The sequence below is a fragment of the Oncorhynchus kisutch genome, linkage group LG12 (assembly GCF_002021735.2).
Source record: "Oncorhynchus kisutch isolate 150728-3 linkage group LG12, Okis_V2, whole genome shotgun sequence".
Lineage (NCBI taxonomy): Eukaryota > Metazoa > Chordata > Actinopteri > Salmoniformes > Salmonidae > Oncorhynchus > Oncorhynchus kisutch.
Window position 1 is genome coordinate 50,843,921 of NC_034185.2, and position 22,437 is coordinate 50,866,357.

The 22,437-nt window shown below is 45.4% G+C and overlaps 1 protein-coding gene across 2 annotated transcripts in view; it reads left to right on the plus strand.

The window, feature by feature from the left end:
* Positions 1-305: 305 nt before the first annotated feature.
* LOC109900437 (palmitoyltransferase ZDHHC5) overlaps positions 306-22,437 on the plus strand; it is a 36,955-nt gene continuing 14,823 nt past the window's right edge. For both annotated transcript variants that reach the window (XR_004211998.1, XM_031837776.1), the window contains exons 1-4: positions 306-774; positions 11,180-14,043; positions 18,888-19,009; positions 21,954-22,111. Coding sequence is in view for 1 of the 2 variants with exons in the window: in XM_031837776.1 (XP_031693636.1) it covers positions 13,889-14,043; positions 18,888-19,009; positions 21,954-22,111 (435 nt within the window). In the remaining variant the exon portion in view is untranslated. The remainder of the gene's footprint in view (positions 775-11,179; positions 14,044-18,887; positions 19,010-21,953; positions 22,112-22,437) is intronic.

Genomic DNA, 22,437 nt, shown 5'->3' on the forward strand with positions numbered 1-22,437 from the left:
TTGTCATACCCATGGTATAGGGTCTAGCAATAAGGCACCTCTGGGGTTTGTGGTATATGGCCAATAAACCACAGCTAAGGGCTGTGTCCAGGCACTCTGCAATGTGTCGCGCATGGAGACAGCTCTTAACTGTGGCCAATATGCCAAGAGTGCCTGGCTACAGCCCTTAGCCGCGGTACATTGGCAATATACCACAAACACCTGAGGTGCCTTATTGCTGTTACAAACTGCGGCTGCGTCCAGGCACTCTGCGATGCGTCGTGCGTAAGAACAGCCCTAGCTGTTTGTCGTAAATTGGCCACATACCACATAATGTACACGAGAAACTCCACTTCTTGGTTGACAGATAAACTTTCCAATAGCAAGGAAGGAGGCGGGACTTCAATATCTTCTCGGAGAGAGGTTCGTGGACATCTGCGCTTGGTTGGTCCTGAAAATATGTATCGGCTTCGGGCATCTCAGTACAATCTACCTGCTGCAATCGTTCGTGTCTTCGATTAAAAAAACGCCTAGCCGTTAGCTAAACACATGCACCGAAGCCATCGACCAGTGATAACGAACAGCTTTAGATACTTATCTTTTAGGCGTGTACTGTACCGTAATGGAGAAGGAAAATGTAGCTATCTAGCCAAATTGCTAACACAGAGGACCCAACACCAAACCTTCGTATGGAGATTAAAACGGTTATCATCAATCTAATCTATCAACGGGGGACATTCAACCGTTTTGGGATTTATTCACTCAAGGAGCCGGTGTGAATCCACATAGCTACAGGTAAATGGTTAGCCAGGTTTGTCAAAATGCTGTTGTGAAAATGAAACCTAGAAGCTAACTTAATGTTACTGTAGCTTTGCAGGCTAAAGGTGGTATCCAAACGTTAGCTGGCTAGGTAGCTCAAACGCTCAGGTGTTGCCACCAAGCTAGCACAGTTTCCAAGCTAGAAGTTAGCCACCAGAAATGGCTAACTGGCTTGCAAAATATCTACTCCATTCCGTACCACTGAAGCGAGCTACATTTTACGGGGGGGGCTTTAGCTAGTCATAGACTAGTAACGTTAGTCAATTCATAGTTCGCTAATGTTCCCATAACCGACTCTCACCTTGCCAGTGCTGACAGTAACGTCTGTATTATTTTCGGGGCAAAGTTGTTGAATCGGAGTCAACGTCCATACAGCCAACCATGCCTCGCTCGATATGAGTCGAACTCATATTTATTACGCTAACCTGTAACGAGTGTGGTTTAGTGTGTCATCTCGATTCGAGCAAGGCCGGGCCGTCAGAACACATCGGGCTGTGCCGCTGCGTCGACCCCAGTTTTGAAGGTATCTTTTCTCAACCTTGACAAGAGAGTGAGTTCGGGGATGAGTTTTGAGGCCTATACAGAAGAGTGACAGAGTGGAACCGCAGCGATACACACCCAAAAATATTACAGGCGGTTTGGGGTTTGTCAAAGAGAATGAGAAAGGGTTCAAATCATAACGCTTTTTTTTCACTGAACGTGACCGCAAACGAACCTTTTCGATCGATTGACGATGCTTCGGTATTACAGATTTAGTATAAAGGTAGAATTGTATATAGCCTAGCTGACCATTTTAGATTATCCAACCATTTGTTAGACTACATGAATGATGTCCCCCCATAATCACATGCTGCACTAAGGCCTATCCCTTGGCAGACCGGACACCAACCTGTAGTTTTGGGTGAGGGTGTTGACTAGCCCTAGCAGCACATGCCTGCATAGCTTGTGTGGTAACACTTGACAGGTGATCCTGTTGAGGACTGAACACATGATTGTCAGCTATTTAGATGGTGTGTTCCTGCAGGCAGGGTCCACCTTGAAACCTGTGAAGTTTGCAGGATGAAGAGTGGGTGGTGAATAAGATGCAAATGAGCAGTGAGGTCACATTAAGATCCTCCCTGTAAAGGAAGGAAAGATAATTCAGAGAGGGAATATAGAAGGTACATGAATCAAACAAAAGGAGATGATGAGAGGAAGCTATTCAGGAATATTTGGTTTCCACTAGCAGTCAGATTCCACAGCCACAACATCAAAATTGGCTACACAAATGTGTCATAATTTAAGGTCGGGGTTAAGCATAATGTTAGCAGTGGGGTTAGGTTTAAAATATAATTTGAAGAAAATAAATTGTAGGAATGGGTGGGGTTTATGACTGGATATAGAAGCTAATGACTTCCCTACAGCTCTGCTCATGTGTCGAACAAAAGGAAAATGGGACACATCTGATCCTCACCTCCGTTCTGATGAATGGGGACTGAATGATACACTCTCAGGGAGAGACCTCTCTGCCACCTCATCGATCATGATACGCACGCAGAGTCCATTTTAATGCAAATGTATGAACTCCTCCTCAGCTGTCCCCTGGTCCAGGAGAAGTTGTTAGTGGTGGTGATTTTAATGTATTACGGTAACCAGGTTTTCATCCAACCCTTTTTATGCGAGTGAAGTACATGTTGGATAAAACATGTCACTACAAGCCTGATGGGAACAGCAAATTTGTCTGTAAACTTTCCAAATGCCGACCCAAAACAAAATATCATTTTGTGTAGGTAAAATTAATTATGTACGAAATGGCGGTGGAAATGCATTTACACAGAACTATTCATATATCCATCATATGGAAGTAAATTTGGAGTCACGTGGTGATATTTTGTTTGATTCTCCTACTAGGACTCGGAGAAGAATGCAGTTTATTAGGTTACACATGAAATGAGTTATGAACTTCACAGGGTGTTGCACGTGATGAGCTTGATGCTCCTTTCCAAACTATTTTTTTTTGCTGTCTTATTCTGCTGACTTAATTGATGCTTCACTACTGTTGGAAAAATATTAATAATCTCACTATTTTGTCCATAATAATCTCATCATGTAGACCAAGTTGGTTCCCAAACTTTTTATAGTCCCGTACCCCTTCAAACATTCAACCTCCAGCTGCGTACACCCTCTCGCACCAGGGTCAGCGCACTCTCAAATTTATTTTTGTTTTTTTGCCATCATTGTAAGCCTGCCACACACACACACACGATACAATACATTCGTTAAACATAAGAATGAGTGTGAGGTTTTGTCACAACCCGGCTCGAGGGAAGTGACAAAGAGCTCTTATAGGAACAGGGCACAAGTAATAATACAATAATAATAGTAATAATAATAATCAATCATTTTGGTCTTTATTGAACCATCTTACATATTAGTTCCTCAAAAATTGTGAATACCTCACCACAGGTTAATGAGAAGGGTGTGCTTGAAAGGATGCATATAACTCTGCATTGTTGGGTTGTATTGGAGAGAGTCCCCATCTGAAATCATTTCCCCCACAGTCTGTGCCTGTATTCAGCTTTCATGTTTGTGAGGGCTGAGAATCCACTCTCACATAGGTACGTGGTTGCAAAGGGAATCAGTGTCTTAACAGCACGATTTGCCAAGGCAAGAAACTCTGAGCCCAGCCCAATCCAGAAATTTGGCAGTGGCTTCTGATTAAATTCAATGTTCACAGAACCGCTTGCCTCGTTGCAATTTCGATGAGGCTCTCTTGTCTTGTAAGTGGACTGGAGGCAGGGCATGAAAGGGATAATGAATCCAGTTGTTTGTTTTGTCCGTTTCGGGAAAGTACCTGTGTAATTGCGCACCCAACTCACTCAGGTGCTTCGTTATATCACATTTGACATGGTCTATAAGCTTGAGTTCATTTGCACACAACAAAAATCATTTAAATGACGGAAAGACCTGTGTGTTGTCCTTGTTAATGCAGACAGAGAAGAGCTCCAACTTCTTAATCATCGCCTCAATTTTGTCCTGCACATTGAATATAGTTGTGGAGAGTCCCTGTAATCCTAGATTCAGATCATTCAGGTGAGAAAAAACATCACCCAGATTGGCCAGTTGGGTGAGAAACTCGTCATTATGCAAGCGGTCAAACGTGAAAATTATGGTCAGTAAAGAAAACTTTAAGCTCGTCTCTCAATTTAAAAACAAACGTGTCAATACTTGCCTCTTGATAACAGCGCACTTCTGTATGTTGTGAAAGTGTTACATGGTCGCTGCCCATATTGCGTAATGCAGAAAATACGAGGATTCAGGGGCCTTACTTTAACAAAGTTAACCATTATCACTGTAGTGTCCAAAACATATTTCAAGCTGTCAGGCATTCCCTTGGCAGCAAGAGCCTCTGTGGATGCTGCAGTGTACCCAAGTGGCGTCGGGAGCAACTGCTTGCACGAGCATTACCACTCCACTGTGTCTTCCTGTCATGGCTTTTGCGCCATCAGTACAGATACCAACACATCTTGACCCCAAGTCCATTTGATGTCACAGAGCTGTCCAGTACTTTAAAAATATCCTCTCATGTTGTCCTGGTTTGCAGAAGAGGATGTCTTCCTTAATAAACGTAACAGACATATACCAGGAGCTGTGCCAGGCCCATCACGTCTGTTGACCCTTCCAGCTGTAATGCATATAATTCTCTGGCTTGTATGCAAAGCAGTAATTGCTTCAAAACATCTCCTGCCATGTCACTGATGCGTCGTGAAACAATGTTATTTGATGAAGGCATTGTCTGTATTGTTTTTTTGGGGGGGGCTTTTCCCCCCAGACATATCTGTGGCAGCAGGAAGAATGAAGTTCTCCACAATAGTATGGGGATTGCCTGTCCTAGCCACTCGGTAGCTCACCATATACGGTTGCTTTTATACCTGTCTTACTACTCGAAAGTCGTCTTTATTCTCGAAAAAAAAAAGTCCTGTGGCTTATTTTAAAAATTGTCATGTTTTGTTTCTAAGTGTCTGTGCAAGAGTGAAGGTTTCCCGCGAGAGAGTAACGGTTAATGTGATTGGATGTTAATTATTTGACTAGGCTACCTGTATTTTACATTGTGTTGTTATTTTGCTGAATACTTGATGATGGTTTAATTTTATTTTTGGCAGTGAAACGAGGATACTCAGGCGCAGGGGGGGAACCTCACCCAAATGCATAGCCCCGTTGGAAAATATAAATGGACTGTTTGAAAATGTGAAGGGGAAAATAAAAAATATGAACCACATTTTTATTTAGCGTACCCCTGACGGCATTGCGCGGACCCCAGTTTGGGAATACATGGGCTAATAGACAGAACCATGAGTAGAGTTGAAAATGTGATTGGAAACCCGTTTCACTTGTACTTTTTATTCAGTACATGAGAATTTGACCGAAAAGTTATTTTTATGTGCACTATGGCTGGTGGGGGAAAATACGCATGTTGTTTCTATGCATATTTTTGAATATTCACATCAGTTGCCAATTGGATGGAAACCTAGCTAGTGAAGAGAGTAGCCTGTGCCAATGGTCATGGCCAGCTGGGCGCTACTGTGGCTGATGAGGGAAGGAGGAAACACTCATTGTGTTCATGAGTGTACTCAACTGCCTTCTTTATTAGGTCTGTGTGGGATACAATACACATTATACACTCGTTCTTTCCACCTAACCTCAGTGTTTTGTTTGTCATCGGTCGACTTTTGTGTCGAGGCCCCCTTTCTACAGCATCCGGGTCAGCTGAGGGCAGACATCTCCATGGAAACCAATTGAAGCCAAGTTCTTTGGGGCAGGGTGGTGATCTCACTCACACCTAAGAAGTGATAGGGGAAGTAATACCTTTCTGAATGTGTTGTAGATGCAGGATAATCTCAAAGTAGAATAAATAAATATATATATATTTTTTTTACGTACAGCTGACTGGAGACGAGACGGCCGGGTATCCGTGCGACTGTCCGTTTCCTGCGGGTCACATGGACTCTTAACAACGTGATGAATCTTTGTTGCTCTTTGCTGAAACAAGCAAGAGGTGTTGTAGCAAATGAGTACGGTACACGTGGAAAGGCGCAGCAGCACACAGCAATATAACCTACGACGGTGCATGCAGTCAGGAGGAGAAAATGTGCGTCCAAAATAAGACATTTTAATTGTGTTATATTATTTGCTATTGGAACGGTTTTACAGCGACTGCGGTCATTTGGCTGGCCAATTACCACCATGCAAAATTCCATCACAGCCCCACTCTGATCATAACCCTATTCTATTGCAGGAAGGAACTGTAAGGACTTTGGTTTGTCAGTTGTGTAGATGGTTTTAAGCGCCAGATGTAGTTTGAGTGTCGGTGGTGTTTTCTGAATGAATGAATGTACTTTATTGATTCCCATGGGGGGGGGGGGGTCATGTAAATGGTAAGGAATGATGGCTGAAAATGTACAGACGGAGAGAGAGGGAGTTCAATGCCTTTGAGCAATTGGGGCATGTAGCCCAGAGACAGACGCACAGCCGTTGTGCGCAAACACATACGCAATTTCCCTTACGGGGTGACCACACGCCGCCATGGCATCCAGTTACGTTGTTCCCCGTTGAGTGTGATGTAGGTGAGCATGCCCAACGTGGTAGGTGTCCGCTTGTTTTACCCAGCAGCTTACTGAAAAGAAGAGGAAGTGATGATGATCATTAGCTAATCCTCGTGGAATCTGACTGTGTCAGAATAGGCTCTCTCTCGCTTTCTCCCTCTCAGCTGTCATCTGTGTCTGTCTTCAGCGCATGGGATAGTCCCTCCCAGGCTCTTTCCCCAACTCGTCTTGTGTCCTCTCTCCTCAAAAAGCATTGGCGGAGAAGGCCTGAGGGGCGGTACCTTGGATCTTCTCCCCTCCAATGTGATTTGAGAAAGGTGAGGGAAGACGAATTTTAGGAAAAATTCCCAGATCAAGCAGCTAGTTTGTTGGTTGGGTCGGTGGGAGGTCCTCCACAGCTAGGTCAATGGTCCAGAAGTCAAGACTTCTCCTGGACAGTGGAAACCAAAGAGGGAGACTAGAGACTTGAACACAGGCCCAGTGAGGATACTACTTGTAAAATGCATCCTTCCTTCCTCCCTTGAAGTTTAATGATGACAGGTTTAACATGCCGGTTAAGTGTGCCTTGAATTCTAAATATCACTGACAGTGTCACCAGCAATGCACCATCACCATGATCTGAAATTTGGACTCATCATACCGAAGGACAGATTTCCACCGGTCTAACGTCCATTGCTCGTGTTTCTTGGCCCAAACAAGTCTCGTCTTCTTATTGCTGTTCTTTAGTAGTGGTTTCTTTGCAGCAATTCGACCATGAAGGCCTGATTCACCCAGTCTCCTCTGAACAGTTGATGTTGAGATGTGTCTGTTACTTGAACTTTGTGAATCATTTATTTGGGCTGCAATCTGAGGTGCAGTTAACTCTAATGAACTTATCCTCTGCAGCAGAAGTTACTCTGGGTCTTCCTTTTCCTGTTGTGGTCCTCAACCAGTTGCATCATAGGTATTTGCGGAAATGTTCCATATTGACTGACCTTCATGTCTTAAAGTAATACCACCCCTACCTTGTCAACACATCATTGGCTCAAATGCATTAAGTAGGAAGAAATTCCACAAATGAACTTTAACAAGGCATACCTGTTAATTGAAATGCATTTCAGGTGACTACCTCATGAAGCTGGTTGAGAGAATGCCAAGAGTGTGCAAAGGTGTCATCAAGGCAAAGGGTGGCTACTTTGAAGAATTTCAGATATCAAATATGTTTTGATTTGTTTAACGCTTTTTTTGGTTACTACATGATTCCATGTGTGTTATTTCATAGTTTAGATGTTTTCACTATTATTCTACAATGTAGAAAATAGTAAAAATAAAGAAAAACCCTGGAATGAGAAGGTGTGTACTAACGTTTCACTGGTACTGAATGTATGTAAGTGTGTATGTTTGTGTATATATATATAGAGATAGTAATCTAAGTCCATCTGTGGTCACCTTTGAGTATCTAATCATCTCTCAGTACCTGGTACCCGCTAGTCCTTTTCAGATGATCACATACCTTTAGGCTGTAGAGGGGGAGGGGACGGATGCGTATTGTTGGTCATACGTGAATGGTTGTGATTTGCATATCTCCTCGACAACCCTAAAAATGAGGTGGACGCAGGGAGGGCGTAGCACTGCGGTGAGTCATATTGTGTGTCTGTGCTTCTGTTTCCTCCCCACGGCAGTAAGACATACTCCACTGATTAGGCAATCATCCGCACTCATGTTACACACACACACACACACACCGAGAGTTAGTGAATGTGTGTGTGTGTGTGCCCCCGCCCATTTTTGCTCAATATGTGTAATCTCTATCTAGATCTCAGTACTATGACAGCCTAGGCAGAGACACCCTTTTCCTGGCAAGATTCTACTGCTGCAGGCTAACCATCTATTTTGCGTCCCAAATGGCTCCCTATGTAGTGCACTGCTTTTGACCAGGGCCCATAGGGCTCTGCTTTTGATCAGAGCCCGTAGGGTAGTGCACTTTCTAGGGAATAGGTTTGCCATTTGGGACACAAGCCTATATCAGTATCATGCTGTGTCCCAATACTCTTAGATAGCATCTGTTTCACTCAGATATCCATTGGTCTGAGTGATACAAGCCAGTCTTCTCTCTTACAAGTAAAACCAGAAGTGTTCCCGACCATGTGAACTGACTAGGAAAAACGCTGGGCCTCTTTTTACATGGCTATAACTAGCTAGCACCGTGGGTTTTCCTTGGTCTGCCTAGCTACCTCCATTAGGATGAAGGAAAGGAGATGAGGATACTAGGAGGTTGATGAATCTGATTGGGACGTAGCCCAGAGCAGAGGTCTATGTATTTCACACATTCGATTGGAACTTAGCCCAAAGCAGAGGAGAAGTTTATATGTTCCAGACATACCAGGGATTGTTCTATTGTTACTATTCTGTCTTTCTCTTTCCCTTATGCTGGAGATGTAGATTCCAGAAGGAAAGGGAGAGAGGGGTCAGTCATAGGTGATAGTCGTAGACTCAAAGTCCAAAATGACCATTTTTAGGGTTGGGCCAAGGAGACGGATCGGGGGTGAGGCCTTGCGACAGACCAGCGTCCTGTCTAGGGGGGTTTCCTTATACCTCCAAGCTGCCTCCCACTACAGAGACAGGAGACAGGCCTAGGTACTATTGCCGTTCTGGCTCGGGAAGAGGCTTACTTGGCCTGTGTCCCAAATTACTACCTCCCACTACCTTGATCCCTATAGTAGGGATGGGCCCTATAGTAAATGGTGTGGGCCCAGGTCAAAGGTAGTGCAGGAAAAAGCAAGCGGGGTGCCAGTTGGGACGTAGACTTAGAAGAACATGGGAGATCATGTTACAAATCAAATCAAATGTTATTGGTCACATACACGTAATGTCTAACAATTAATATCTAAACAGTTTCACAACATATACCCAAAATACACGGAAACCTAAGTAAGGATTGGATTAAGAATATATACATACCCGTGAAAGCGGCATTGGACTAAGGTACAGTGGCGTGGTATGGAGTACAGTGTATACATACCCGTGAAAGCAGCATTGGACTAAGGTACAGTGGCGTGGTATGGAGTACAGTATATACATACCCGTGAAAGCAGCATTGGACTAAGGTACAGTGGCGTGGTATGGAGTACAGTATATACATACCCGTGAAAGCGGCATTGGACTAAGGTACAGTGGCGTGGTATGGAGTACAGTGTATACATACCTGTGAAAGCGGCATTGGACTAAGGTACAGTGGCGTGGTATGGAGTACAGTATATACATATGAGGTGGGTGATGCAATATTTACAAACAATTGAAGTGACTAAGACACCGTGGAATGTGAGATGCTAAATACGGATATATTACTAAAGTGGCCAGTGGTTCCTAATCTATGTCTATAGGCAGCCGCCACTGATGTACTCCATGCTCTATTAGTGTTTGAATGATTCAGGTCACCGGTCTGACTGTCACCGTCACTTCCAGTCTCTGCATAGCTGAGCCTGATACCTATAGGCATGTCCCCTGTTAGTCAGCCCGTTTAGAACTACATCACCCTAATTACGGACCTGTCCGGCGTAAGAGGCGGCACATGGGAGAAACACTTTTTAAAAAAAGCGTTGTGTTTTAGAAACGTTTTTATTGGACTAGCTCAGCTAGCCCCTCCCTCCCCTGTCTGTCTGTATTTCTTCTGCTTGGTGCCTGATGAATACGACCCTGGGAAGGATGTAACAGAGGGACCGGTGTTTGAGTTGACTACTTCAACTGTCGAAGGGGAGATGGCGCCTAATTGTTTGAGGAACGGACAATTCAACCCAATACAATTTTAAAGCACTTTGAGATTGAGGAAAAAGCACTAAGCCACTATAAATGCAGATTCTGTTCACGAATCATAATAACTTGCTGATGTTTGCACTCTAGTAAAGGACTTAGGAGTGAAATTCCTGAGTCTGAATGGAGCGAGACCTCAGGTGCTGCGTCTTATCGCTGTCTTCTCACCTCATGTGGCGGACAATGGGTCGTGTTCTGGACAATACCTCTTTCGACAGAGGATGTAGGCCTCCTGGGGCAAAATGAGCGTCGTTATTGTGCAAGTTCAGGTTGAACCCCCCCGGTCCCGACGAGCGCGCTCTCATTTCGTGCCAACCGCGGTGTCCTTCTCAGGCCCAGACACACAGTCACAGTCACTCAGTCACTCAGTCTCACTCGTACGTTCACGGTTCACGCCCTCTACTATTGGTTGTGTCTGAATGGCACATGGGGCCCTGGTTATAGGGCCCAACTCCCATTATTTTTTTTTGGGCTAATTATGAAAAGCATAGTCTCTCAACACCTTGTCATACACTGTTTGGAGACGAGGGACAGGACACTTTTATTTATCTTTTTGTTGTTCTCACACTTTCAGATGAATCCCTGGAGGGATAACGAAATATCTGCCAGACCCAATCACACCTTTGTTTTTATGGATTTGTTTTTTAGGAACCAGAATCATTGCTGGCTGAGATAAAAAAATATATATATATTTCCCACAGACACACTCCCGGTTGACGGACTCACTCGCGCGCACACACACACAGTGACAACAGCAGATCACTTCCACAGCAGAAGCAAGGTGAACAACCGACGCTTTCCTGCTAGACTAGTTGGTGCTCGACATTGAATGCTGTTTTGTTTACGATGAAGTCCCATACATAGAGTTGGCTGTGGTTCATGATGGAGCTAAAGACGTGTATCTCTCTCCCACGCTTTTCCTCTCCCTCGCTTTCCCCTCTCTCTTATTCCCACCCTCCCCTTTCTCTATCCCATCTGTCTCTCTCCTCCTCCTCCCTCCCTCCCTATAGGAGCTGTGTCCCAGCAGACGTCTAGAGGCCGTGCCAGACGTATCTGACTACAGAGAGGACGATCACCAGTGACACGCCAGCGGGAGTGGAGAGAGACCGTGCCTGTTGGAAAACCTGTTGGATCTTTTCTTACAGATTATCACACTGCTCTCCTAACTGACACTCTCCCCCTTTACACAGACACACACACACAGAATCACACACACTCCTCTAGAAGTAGCCCTAGAGAGTCACATAAACGTCTCACAGTCACTCAGACACGCCCTCCGAGACCCAGAGTTGCTTCCCTGGGGTCGTAGTGGGAGGGTGTGCCCCCCCCCCCCCCCCCCCCCCCCCCCCCCTTCTCGGTGCACTCCGCTGGGGGACAGAAGTAGAGGAATGGCCCTGGGGGAATGGCTGGCTGGCTGCCTCGCTCAGTGAGACGGCGGCTTATGTAACTAACGGCCCTCCTCATCGTCCTCTCCTTGGCTAGCTAACGCAGCTGGGCCTTGGATGTCCACAGGCACTGGAGAGGAGCTCTTCATCTATCTCCACTAGGGAGATCCAGCTTCTAATTTTCAGGCCCTTCCTCTCTGGGTTCAACTTCACATTGTTTTTTTTCCTATTCTTTTTTTGTTTGTTTTTCTTTAACCATTTTCCAGGAGGATCTTTCAGGGTGTTTCGGATATGTGCCCCCTCATGGACTCCTGCAGGTTACAGGGACACACACAATTTGACCTGTGTACACGTCTTCTTCCACCCACACCTGTAGCAGGTGGGATCGACCTCTGAGAACTCCCGCTTGTCTCCCGTTGGCTCAGGGATGCCCCGACCAGGAAGACCAACGTCTGAGCATCCGCCTACGAGCACATTGGCGTTTTGAAAATGCTGTTTGGACTGAAGGGACAGCCATTTTTATTTAGTGAGGAAACTAGCTGACTTCCAGAGCAATTATAGGACTGCCTGATATTAGTCTCCGCTGATTTTTAGCTCTTGTTTTGATGTTGTTTTGTTTTCCCCATCTCATCTGAGGATTGAGCCAACCAGGGAGCAAAATACACAGAGACAAGAATCCCACTTGGACACAATCAAAGACCATTTTGCTCCTTTTCTGTCTCCTTCCTCTCTCTCTCTCTCCCCTCCCCCCCTTTGTTTACCTGTTTACACAGTAGACCAGCTAGAGTGATACCTTTCTATCGAGGCAGAAAATAAACTGCTATGTTGCAATCTTTTTACATCTTGGCCCGCATCAAATCAAAAACCTTGCAATCAATCTCTACCTCTCGATCGCTCCATCCCCCTTTTTAAAACATCTGTGTCAGAGCCACATTCATACTCAGTCGGTCACAGACAAGAGTAGCGTACAGACGGAAACAGGCTACAGACGGAACAGGCTACAGACGGAACAGGCTACAGACGGAACAGGCTACAGACGGAACAGGCTACAGACGGAACCGTACAATCTGCAGACGGAAGCAATCTGTCATCTTCGTCTGGAAGGGGAGAAGGTTATTGGGTCTGAATGTCATTGAACTGAACCAGAGGTCGTTAAAATATTAAGTTATTGATCCGGGCTTTCATTGAACAGGGAATGCATAGAAGGTCAACCAAAGCGATCTTCCTCATCCTCTGTACCTAACTGACCTTTTGACCCCTCAAAGTTGAGTAGTTGTTTAAAAAAAACAAAAAAAAAAACATTTGAGTCTTAAGGACTAGATGAGAGTGAGATTGTAATGAATAAAAAGGAAATGTACGTTTTTAAAACGGCTTCACCAAATCATATACATTATGCTTTACTGAGACATCCTACTTCTTTTCTTTAGAAAAGGGAGGGTCCAAGATTTTTCTAAACCCCACCGAAACGATCAAGCCATATCACAGCTTTAAAAAATTTTTATTTTTTATTGCATAATTTTATTTTTGTATCGTACAATCACTAAGCCTTCAATTAAGTTATTTACCTCTCGCACGTGCACATTTCTTGATATTCCTTTTAAAAACGTCAAGATATTTACCCAAATCCACTGTAAGGAACAAGACTAAAGAGAAGAAACCAAGAAATTTAAAAGCATCAGCCTTGAGATTGACCCACAATTGAGCAGAGCTTGTCGTTGTCGTCCTCCTGTATAAAGCCAGTACTTCAAGCATAGAGCGGCAATGCCTCAATCTTACGAGAACACGTCTTTTTTTAAATAGCGGCTCTTGTTTAGCTTCATGTTCCAGTCTACTTTTATGTTGACCTGTGTGTTGAAACAAAAGGCCTTCTAGTGGAGTTTCTTTAAGCCTTTAGCTGTCAGAGTCCAACTCAATCAACCCCCCCTCCCCCTCTATCTCTGTCTTATCTCCCCCCTTTCAAATACCCTCTGTCTTATCTTAACCCCTCCTCTCAGACGAGGCCGAAGGTCAAGTTGAATAGACGCCCGACAACTTTAAGCAAAGGGACGGAGTTGTTTTATGAGCACGCGGTTTAGGGAGGGCCGGTCTATCTCCCTTTCTCTTCATCCCCCTCTTTCCGGTGAACATGCAGAGACGTGGGTCTTCTCTCGTCATGGTCCGATTGAGAAGGGGACTCCTCTACCTCCCTCTCTAACCCCGTCAATCCCTCTCTCTCTCTCTGCCCTTTCTCTTAATCTCTCCCTCCCTCTTTATCTATAATCCATCCCTCCATCTACACACCCCAATCCCCCTCCCTCCCTCCCTGGGTATTCCCCTCCCCTCTCCCCCTGTGTGATGCCAGGCAGCAGTAAGAGTGGAGGTGTGGGTGGCCTCCCCTCGCCCCCCCACACCGCCTCCCCGTCCCGGCCACTTCGCCCGTCCCGCTACGTGCCCGTGTCGGCGGCGACAGCCTTCCTGGTGGGGTCTACCACGCTCTTCTTCTGCTTCACGTGAGTACGACCAAACCACACACTCATACACGCGTCATACACAGACGCTCAAACGCACAGCGTGTACACGCCCTACACATGTCTGACACACACACACGACCGTCTCCTCAAACACACCCACACCTTTACATAAACACTGCTATCACCACACACACCCTCACTTGGTTTGTTCTCTGCCTTTCTAGAAAGACACTCGCATGCACATCAGTCCTCACACACCAGTCCACTATGGCCTGTAGTGTGACAGTTATTGAGTAGTGCACCATCAGTCAACCCCTGACAATGGGACAGAGCAGAGCAACGTCAGACATAAAGACACGTACTCAACATGCTCCTCAGCTCTCTCTCTCTCTCTACTCAACATGCTCCTCAGCTCTCTCTCTCTCTTCAACATGCTCCTCAGCTCTCTCTCTCTCTACTCAACATGCTCCTCAGCTCGCTCTCTCTCTCTACTCAACATGCTCCTCAGCTCGCTCTCTCTCTCTACTCAACATGCTCCTCAGCTCGCTCTCTCTCTCTACTCAACATGCTCCTCAGCTCGCTCTCTCTCTCTACTCAACATGCTCCTCAGCTCTCTCTCTCTCTCTACTCAACATGCTCCTCAGCTCTCTCTCTCTCAGCTCTCTCTCTCTCTCTCCAACATGCTCCTCAGCTCTCTCTCTCTCTCTCTTCAACATGCTCCTCAGCTCTCTCTCTCTCTCTCTCTCTCTCTCTTCAACATGCTCCTCAGCTCTCTCTCTCTTCAACATGCTCCTCAGCGCTCTCTCTCTCTTTCTCTCTACTCAACATGCTCCTCAGCTCTCACTCTCTCTCTCTTTCTCTCTCTTTCTCTCTACTCAACATGCTCCTCAGCTCGCTCGCTCTCTCTCTCTACTCAACATGCTCCTCAGCGCGCTCTCTCTCTCTCTCTCTCTCTCTCTCTCTCTCTCTCTCTCTCAATTCAATTTGCTTTATTGGCATGACGTAACAATGTACATATTGCCAAAGCTTATTTAGGATATTTACAATATAAAAATGAGAATCAAAATTGTCAACAGGACAACAGTAACAACAATAACCAAGTGTCAAAATAACCATACATTGAACAATAACAATAAGCATACAGTAGAGGACATGTGCAGGTTGATTGGTCTGTCAGACACTGTCGCTCAACTTATGGCAGGCAGCAATGTAGTGTGCTGCCAACCCACAGCTCTCTGCGTCCACTCCCAACAGGACGGGTAGCCTACTCTCATCAGAGAGGTCTTTGAAACCTTGAATAAGGGTTTCAAATTTGGGGAAATAACACTCTAATTGTTTTATATTTTTGACATTTAGTCAGGAAATGCAGCTCTGTCTCAGGTTCTGCTGTTGTGCAGTGGTTGCACAGCCTTTCCTCTACAGGGAGCCAGGTTTTCCTGTGTCTACCCTTCTCAATGGCAAGGCTGTGCTCACTGAGCCTGTACTTTGTCAAGGTTTTTCTAAGGTTTTGATCAGTAACCATGGTCAAATAGTTAGCCACGGTTTACTGTCGATTTAGGGCCAGATAGCACTGCATTTTGCTCTGTGTTTGTGCTTGTGTTTCCCAATAAGCAATATAGTTTTGTTTTGACTGTGTTGTAATTTGTTTTATCCTGATTGATTGGATGTTCTGGTCCTGAGGCTTCAGTGTGTTAGTAGAACAGGTTTGTGAACTCAGCCCCAGGACAAGCTGGATGAGGGGACTCTTTTCTTTGCTCAGCTCTTGGCATTGCAGGGCTTGGTAGTGATATGAAAGGGGGGTCACTGTATTTTAGATGTTTCTAAAACTTAATTTCTCTGTTTTTAGTTTTTATTATTAGTGGATATTGGTCTAATTCTGCCCTGCATGCATTGTTTGTAGTTTTCCTCTGGACATGTAGGAGAATCTTACAGAACTCTGCATGCTGGGTTTCAATGGGGTGTTTGTCCCATTTGATGAAATCTTGTTTTGCAAGTGGACCCCACACCTCGCTGCCATAGAGTGCAATTGGTTCAATGACATATTCAATTAGTTTTAGCCAAATTTTAATAGGTATTTAAATTTGAATGCGCTTATTAATGGTACTTTCTCTCTCAGTTCATTCACTGCCTCATTAAGGTGTCCAGTTGAGCTTATTTTAAAACCTAAGTAATTGTAGTGTGTGCAGTACTCTATATATTTTGTACCAATTGAGAACTTTGGTCTAATTTCCTGAGATCTGGATCTTCTCTGGAAAATCATTATTTTAGTCTTTTTGGGGTTTTACTGCCAGGGCCCAGGTCTGGCAGTACTGCTCTAGCAGGTCCAGGTTCTGCTGTAGGCCATGTGCTGTGGGAGACAGCAGGCATAGGTCATCTGCGAGGAGTAGGCATTTGACTTCTGAATTGTGGAGACTAACACCAGGGGCTGAGGATTTTTCTAGAATAGTGGCCAATTCGTTGATGTAAATATTGAAGACTGCAGGGCTCAGATTGCAACCCTGGCGAAGGCCCCGCCCCTGGTTAAAGAATTCTGTTCTTTTCTTGCCAATTTTAATGCTGCACGTATTGCCAGTATACATTGATTTAATTATGTCATGTTTTACCCCCTACACCACTTTCAATAACTTTGTAGAACAGTCCTGTATGCCTAATAGAATCAAATGCTTTTTGGAAGTCGATAAAGGAAGTGTATATTTTGGTATTATTTTGGTGGACATGTTTATCTATCAGGGTGCGTAGGGTGTAAATATGATCAGTTGTGCGATGTTTTGGTATAAATCCAATTTGGCTTTTACTCAAGACATTGTGCTTATTAAAGAAGTTTAGAACTACAGAAAACCTTCCCCAGGTTACTGTTCACACACATTCCTCTGTAATTGTTAGGGTCAAATTTGTCTCCGTTTTTAAATATTAGGGTTATGAGTCCTTGATTCCAGATGTCAGGAAAATAACCTACACTCAGGATCAAATTAAACAGTTTTAATATAGCCAATTGAGATTTTGCACTAGTGAGTTTGAGCATCTCATTTAGGATGCCATCAGGTCCACATGCTTTTTTAAATTTGAGAGCCTGAAGTTTCTTAGAGCTCCTGGTCAGTAAATGGGGAGTCCAATGGATTTTGATTGTCCTTTCATTCAACTTCTCATGAATTTGGCATTGTTCTGCGTTTGTGTCAATTTGAACGGTGTTGTAGAGTGTTTTAAAATGGGTTGTCCATATGTCACCATTTTGTATCGCTAATTCCTGACAGAAGTTGTTTGTGTTTATGGACTCCTCAATTAGTGTCAGCTGCTTGCTGTTGTACTGTGCTCTTTTGGTTCTGAGTGTACGTTTTATAGTGTTTTAAAGTCTCACAGTAATGAAGGTGTAATTCACCATTATTTGGGTCTCTGTGCTTTTGGTTGGATAGTGGTTGGATAGTGTTCTAAGTTTTTTCCTTATAATTTTACACACTGCATCAAACCAGTTGTCATCTGTGGTCTTTTGTTTTTTTTAATCCATTTCAATTGTGCTTCTTTTGCCATTTGCCTGAATATATAGTTGATGTTTTGTTCTGCCAGATTGATGCCTTCTTCACTGTGGTATCCAGAAAGTTATCTAAGAGTGTTTGGATGTTTTGGTTCCAGGTTGCTTTCTGGTATTATTCTGTGCTGTTTTGGGCCCATCTGTATGAATGTCTGATGTTGTGCAGCTTACTGGGCTGTAAATATCTGGTTGTTTCCATGTCTGTTCTTTTGAGGAACAATGTAATTTGGCTGTGATCAGACAGAGGTGCTAGCGGCTTGACAGTGAATGAGCTGAGAGAGAAAGGGTCAATGTCTACTGTACTGAGGCCAAGAGGTGAGCAGTAGGTGAATCTCCCCAAAAAGTCCCCCCCCCTGTAACCTACCATTGACAAAGTACAGACCCAGGCTTCTACAGAGCTGCAACAGATCCCTTCCGTTGTTGTTGACGGTGCTGTCACTGTTGTTTCTATGGGGGAGATGAAGACCGAGACACTATGGCCTGTAATAAAGCTGTCCCCTCGTGTGCTCGTTAGATCAGGTAGTGTTCCTGTGCGCGCATTTGTGTCCCCACAGATGAGCACATTTCTATCTCTGTCTACTCAACATATTCCTCAGCGCTCTCTCACTCACTCACTCACACACATATTGAGTGTATGACAGTAGTAGTGCAGAGTAGGATAGACAGGACAGCTCAACGTCAGGGTGTGTGTGTGGAGGTCGTCTCCTGTCAGTTCATAGCTCTACTCCAGACAACAACAACAACCACCACCACCATGCTGGAACCGAGGGAAATAGGCCAGCATCTGTCACCCTTAATAAAGAGCTGTCCTTCTCTCTCTCTGTCCCTGTCCTTCTATATCTATCTCATCCTCTCGCTCTTTTTTTCCCCCTATCCGTCTCCCTCTGAATTTGCTCAACTCGGTTTAATCCGAAAGTGCTTTATTCACTAGACAAATGCAGTCTTTGCTAAACCTAGCATGAACTCTCTCTCTCTCTCTTTCAGGGTGTTGTCCCATTGTCCATGCGACATGTGGGTCACCCCATTCCCATGGCAATGAGACAAGCTGTCCTGTAGTGCCACTGCCCTCCCTGTCAAAAACACTGCTTTTAAGGGCACACTCCTTCATTAAAAGATTTCCAGAAAAGCACACCAAAAGGGCAGCCCTGCCACTTGGTTTGCTACGAAGCTGAAAGATGGGGCAGGACAAATGTAACCCCTCTGAAATTCATAGATGGGAGCTTACTGTCAACAATGCTACCATGCTATTCCTTCCTTTTATTGAGGTGTTCAGAGGAAGCTGTGGTTCTTGTTATGGATAACGATAGTTGAGCTAACTTCTTTAAACCCTCTTCTTCTCCCTCCCTCTCGCTTTCAGGTGTCCATGGCTGTCGGAGCAGTTCTCGGTTGCCGTGCCGATCTACAACGGTGTCATCTTCCTGTTTGTCCTTGCCAACTTCTGCATGGCCACCTTCATGGACCCGGGCATCTTCCCCAGAGGTGTGTGTGTGTGTTGCACAGATGTATAACAACACCAGCCTCTTCCATCTCATGCTCTCTGCAAACTCTCTGTATGACTGTCTCCTGCCAATGCAGTGTAGTATAGCATTGGGGTGTGTGTGTGTGATGTTCATGCTGATCTAGTAAGGGGGGATGTTCATGCTGATCTAGTAAGGGGGGATGTTCATGCTGATCTAGTAAGGGGGGATGCTCATGCTGATCTAGTAAGGGGGGATGTTCATGCTGATCTAGTAAGGGGGGATGTTCATGCTGGTCTAGTAAGGGGGAGATGTTTATACTGATCTAGTAAGGGGGGGATGTTTATATCAAATCAAATCAAATCAAATTTATTTATATAGCCCTTCGTACATCAGCTGATATCTCAAAGTGCTGTACAGAAACCCAGCCTAAAACCCCAAACAGCAAGCAATGCAGGTGGAGAAGCACAGTGGCTAGGAAAAACTCCCTAGAAAGGCCAATACCTAGGAAGAAACCTAGAGAGGAACCAGGCTATGTGGGGTGGCCAGTCCTCTTCTGGCTGTGCCGGGTGGAGATTATAACAGAACATGGTCAAGATGTTCAATGTTCATAAATGACCAGCATGGTCGAATAATAATAAGGCAGAACAGTTGAAACTAGAGCAGCAGCACAGTCAGGTGGAAGTTGAAACTGGAGCAGCAGCATGGCCAGGTAGACTGGGGACAGCAAGGAGTCATCATGTCAGGTAGTCCTGGGGCATGGTCCTAGGGCTCAGGTCAGTTGAAACTGGAACAGCAGCATGGCCAGGTGGACTGGGGACAGCAAGGAGTCATCATGTCAGGTAGTCCTGGGGCATGGTCCTAGGGCTCAGGTCCTCCGAGAGAGAGAAAGAAAGAGAGAAGGAGAGAATTAGAGAACGCACACTTAGATTCACACAGGACACCGAATAGGACAGGAGAAGTACTCCAGATATAACAAACTGACCCCAGCCCCCCGACACATAAACTACTGCAGCATAAATACTGGAGGCTGAGACAGGAGGGGTCAGGAGACACTGTGGCCCCATCCGAGGACACCCCCGGACAGGGCCAAACAGGAAGGATATAACCCCACCCACTTTGCCAAAGCACAGCCCCCACACCACTAGAGGGATATCTTCAACCACCAACTTACCATCCTGAGACAAGGCTGAGTATAGCCCACAAAGATCTCCGCCACGGCACAACCTTACTGATCTAGTAAGGGGGGATGTTTATGCTGATCTAGTAAGGGGGGATGTTTATGCTGATCTAGTAAGGGGGGATGTTTATGCTGATCTAGTAAGGGGGGATGTTTATACTGATCTAGTAAGGGGGGATGTTCATGCTGATCTAGTAAGGGGGGATGTTCATGCTGATCTAGTAAGGGGGGATGTTCATGCTGATCTAGTAAGGGGGGATGTTCATGCTGATCTAGTAAGGGGGATGTTCATGCTGATCTAGTAAGGGGGATGTTCATGCTGATCTAGTAAGGGGGGATGTTCATGCTGATCTAGTAAGGGGGGATGTTCATGCTGATCTAGTAAGGGGGGATGTTCATGCTGATCTAGTAAGGGGGGATGTTCATGCTGATCTAGTAAGGGGGGATGTTCATGCTGATCTAGTAAGGGGGGATGTTCATGCTGATCTAGTAAGGGGGGATGTTCATGCTGATCTAGTAAGGGGGGATGTTCATGCTGATCTAGTAAGGGGGGATGTTCATGCTGATCTAGTAAGGGGGGATGTTCATGCTGATCTAGTAAGGGGGGATGTTCATGCTGATCTAGTAAGGGGGGATGTTCATGCTGATCTAGTAAGGGGGGATGTTCATGCTGATCTAGTAAGGGGGGATGTTCATGCTGATCTAGTAAGGGGGGATGTTCATGCTGATCTAGTAAGGGGGGATGTTCATGCTGATCTAGTAAGGGGGGATGTTCATGCTGATCTAGTAAGGGGGGATGTTCATGCTGATCTAGTAAGGGGGGATGTTCATGCTGATCTAGTAAGGGGGGATGTTCATGCTGATCTAGTAAGGGGGGATGTTCATGCTGATCTAGTAAGGGGGGATGTTCATGCTGATCTAGTAAGGGGGGATGTTCATGCTGATCTAGTAAGGGGGGATGTTCATGCTGATCTAGTAAGGGGGGATGTTCATGCTGATCTAGTAAGGGGGGATGTTCATGCTGATCTAGTAAGGGGGGATGTTCATGCTGATCTAGTAAGGGGGATGTTCATGCTGATCTAGTAAGGGGGGATGTTCATGCTGATCTAGTAAGGGGGATGTTCATGCTGATCTAGTAAGGGGGGATGTTCATGCTGATCTAGTAAGGGGGATGTTCATGCTGATCTAGTAAGGGGGGATGTTCATGCTGATCTAGTAAGGGGGGATGTTCATGCTGATCTAGTAAGGGGGGATGTTCTGGGATGTCATGCTGATCTAGTAAGGGGGGGATGTTCATGCTGATCTAGTAAGGGGGGATGTTCATGCTGATCTAGTAAGGGGGATGTTCATGCTGATCTAGTAAAGGGGGATGTTCATGCTGATCTAGTAAGGGGGGATGTTCATGCTGATCTAGTAAGGGGGGATGTTCATGCTGATCTAGTAAGGGGGGGATGTTTATGCTGATCTAGTAAGGGGGGATGTTTATGCTGATCTAGTAAGGGGGGATGTTTATGCTGATCTAGTAAGGGGGATGTTTATGCTGATCTAGTAAGGGGGATGTTCATGCTGATCTAGTAAGGGGGATGTTCATGCTGATCTAGTAAGGGGGATGTTCATGCTGATCTAGTAGAGGGATGTTCATGCTGATCTAGTAAGGGGGGATGTTCATGCAGATCTAGTAAGGGGGGATGTTCATGCAGATCTAGTAAGGGGGGATGTTCATGCAGATCTAGTAAGGGGGATGTTCATGCTAGTGTACTAACAGTGTGTGTGTGGGTTGCTCCAGCGGATGAGGATGAGGACAAGGAGGATGATTTCCGCGCTCCGCTTTATAAGACGGTGGAGATCCGAGGCATCCAGGTCAGGATGAAATGGTGTTCCACCTGCCGCTTCTACAGACCGCCCCGCTGCTCACACTGCTCTGTGTGTGACAACTGTGTGGAGGTACGCACACACACATTAACCTACAGGGAAGTTCTTCAGGAACGGGGTTGGAGTTAACCTACAGGAGGGTAGTTCTCCAGGAACAGGGTTGGAGTTAACCTACAGGAGGGTAGTTCTCCAGGAACGGGGTTGGAGTTAACCTACAGGAGGGTAGTTCTCCAGGAACGGGGTTGGAGTTTAACCTACAGGAGGGTAGTTCTCCCAGAACAGGGTTGGAGTTAAACCTACAGGAGGGTAGTTCTCCAAGGACAGGGTTGGAGAGATGCCTTTGAACAAACCTCTGTTGGAATGAGCCCTCAGCTTAATTCTCCTGTCAGTGTCACACA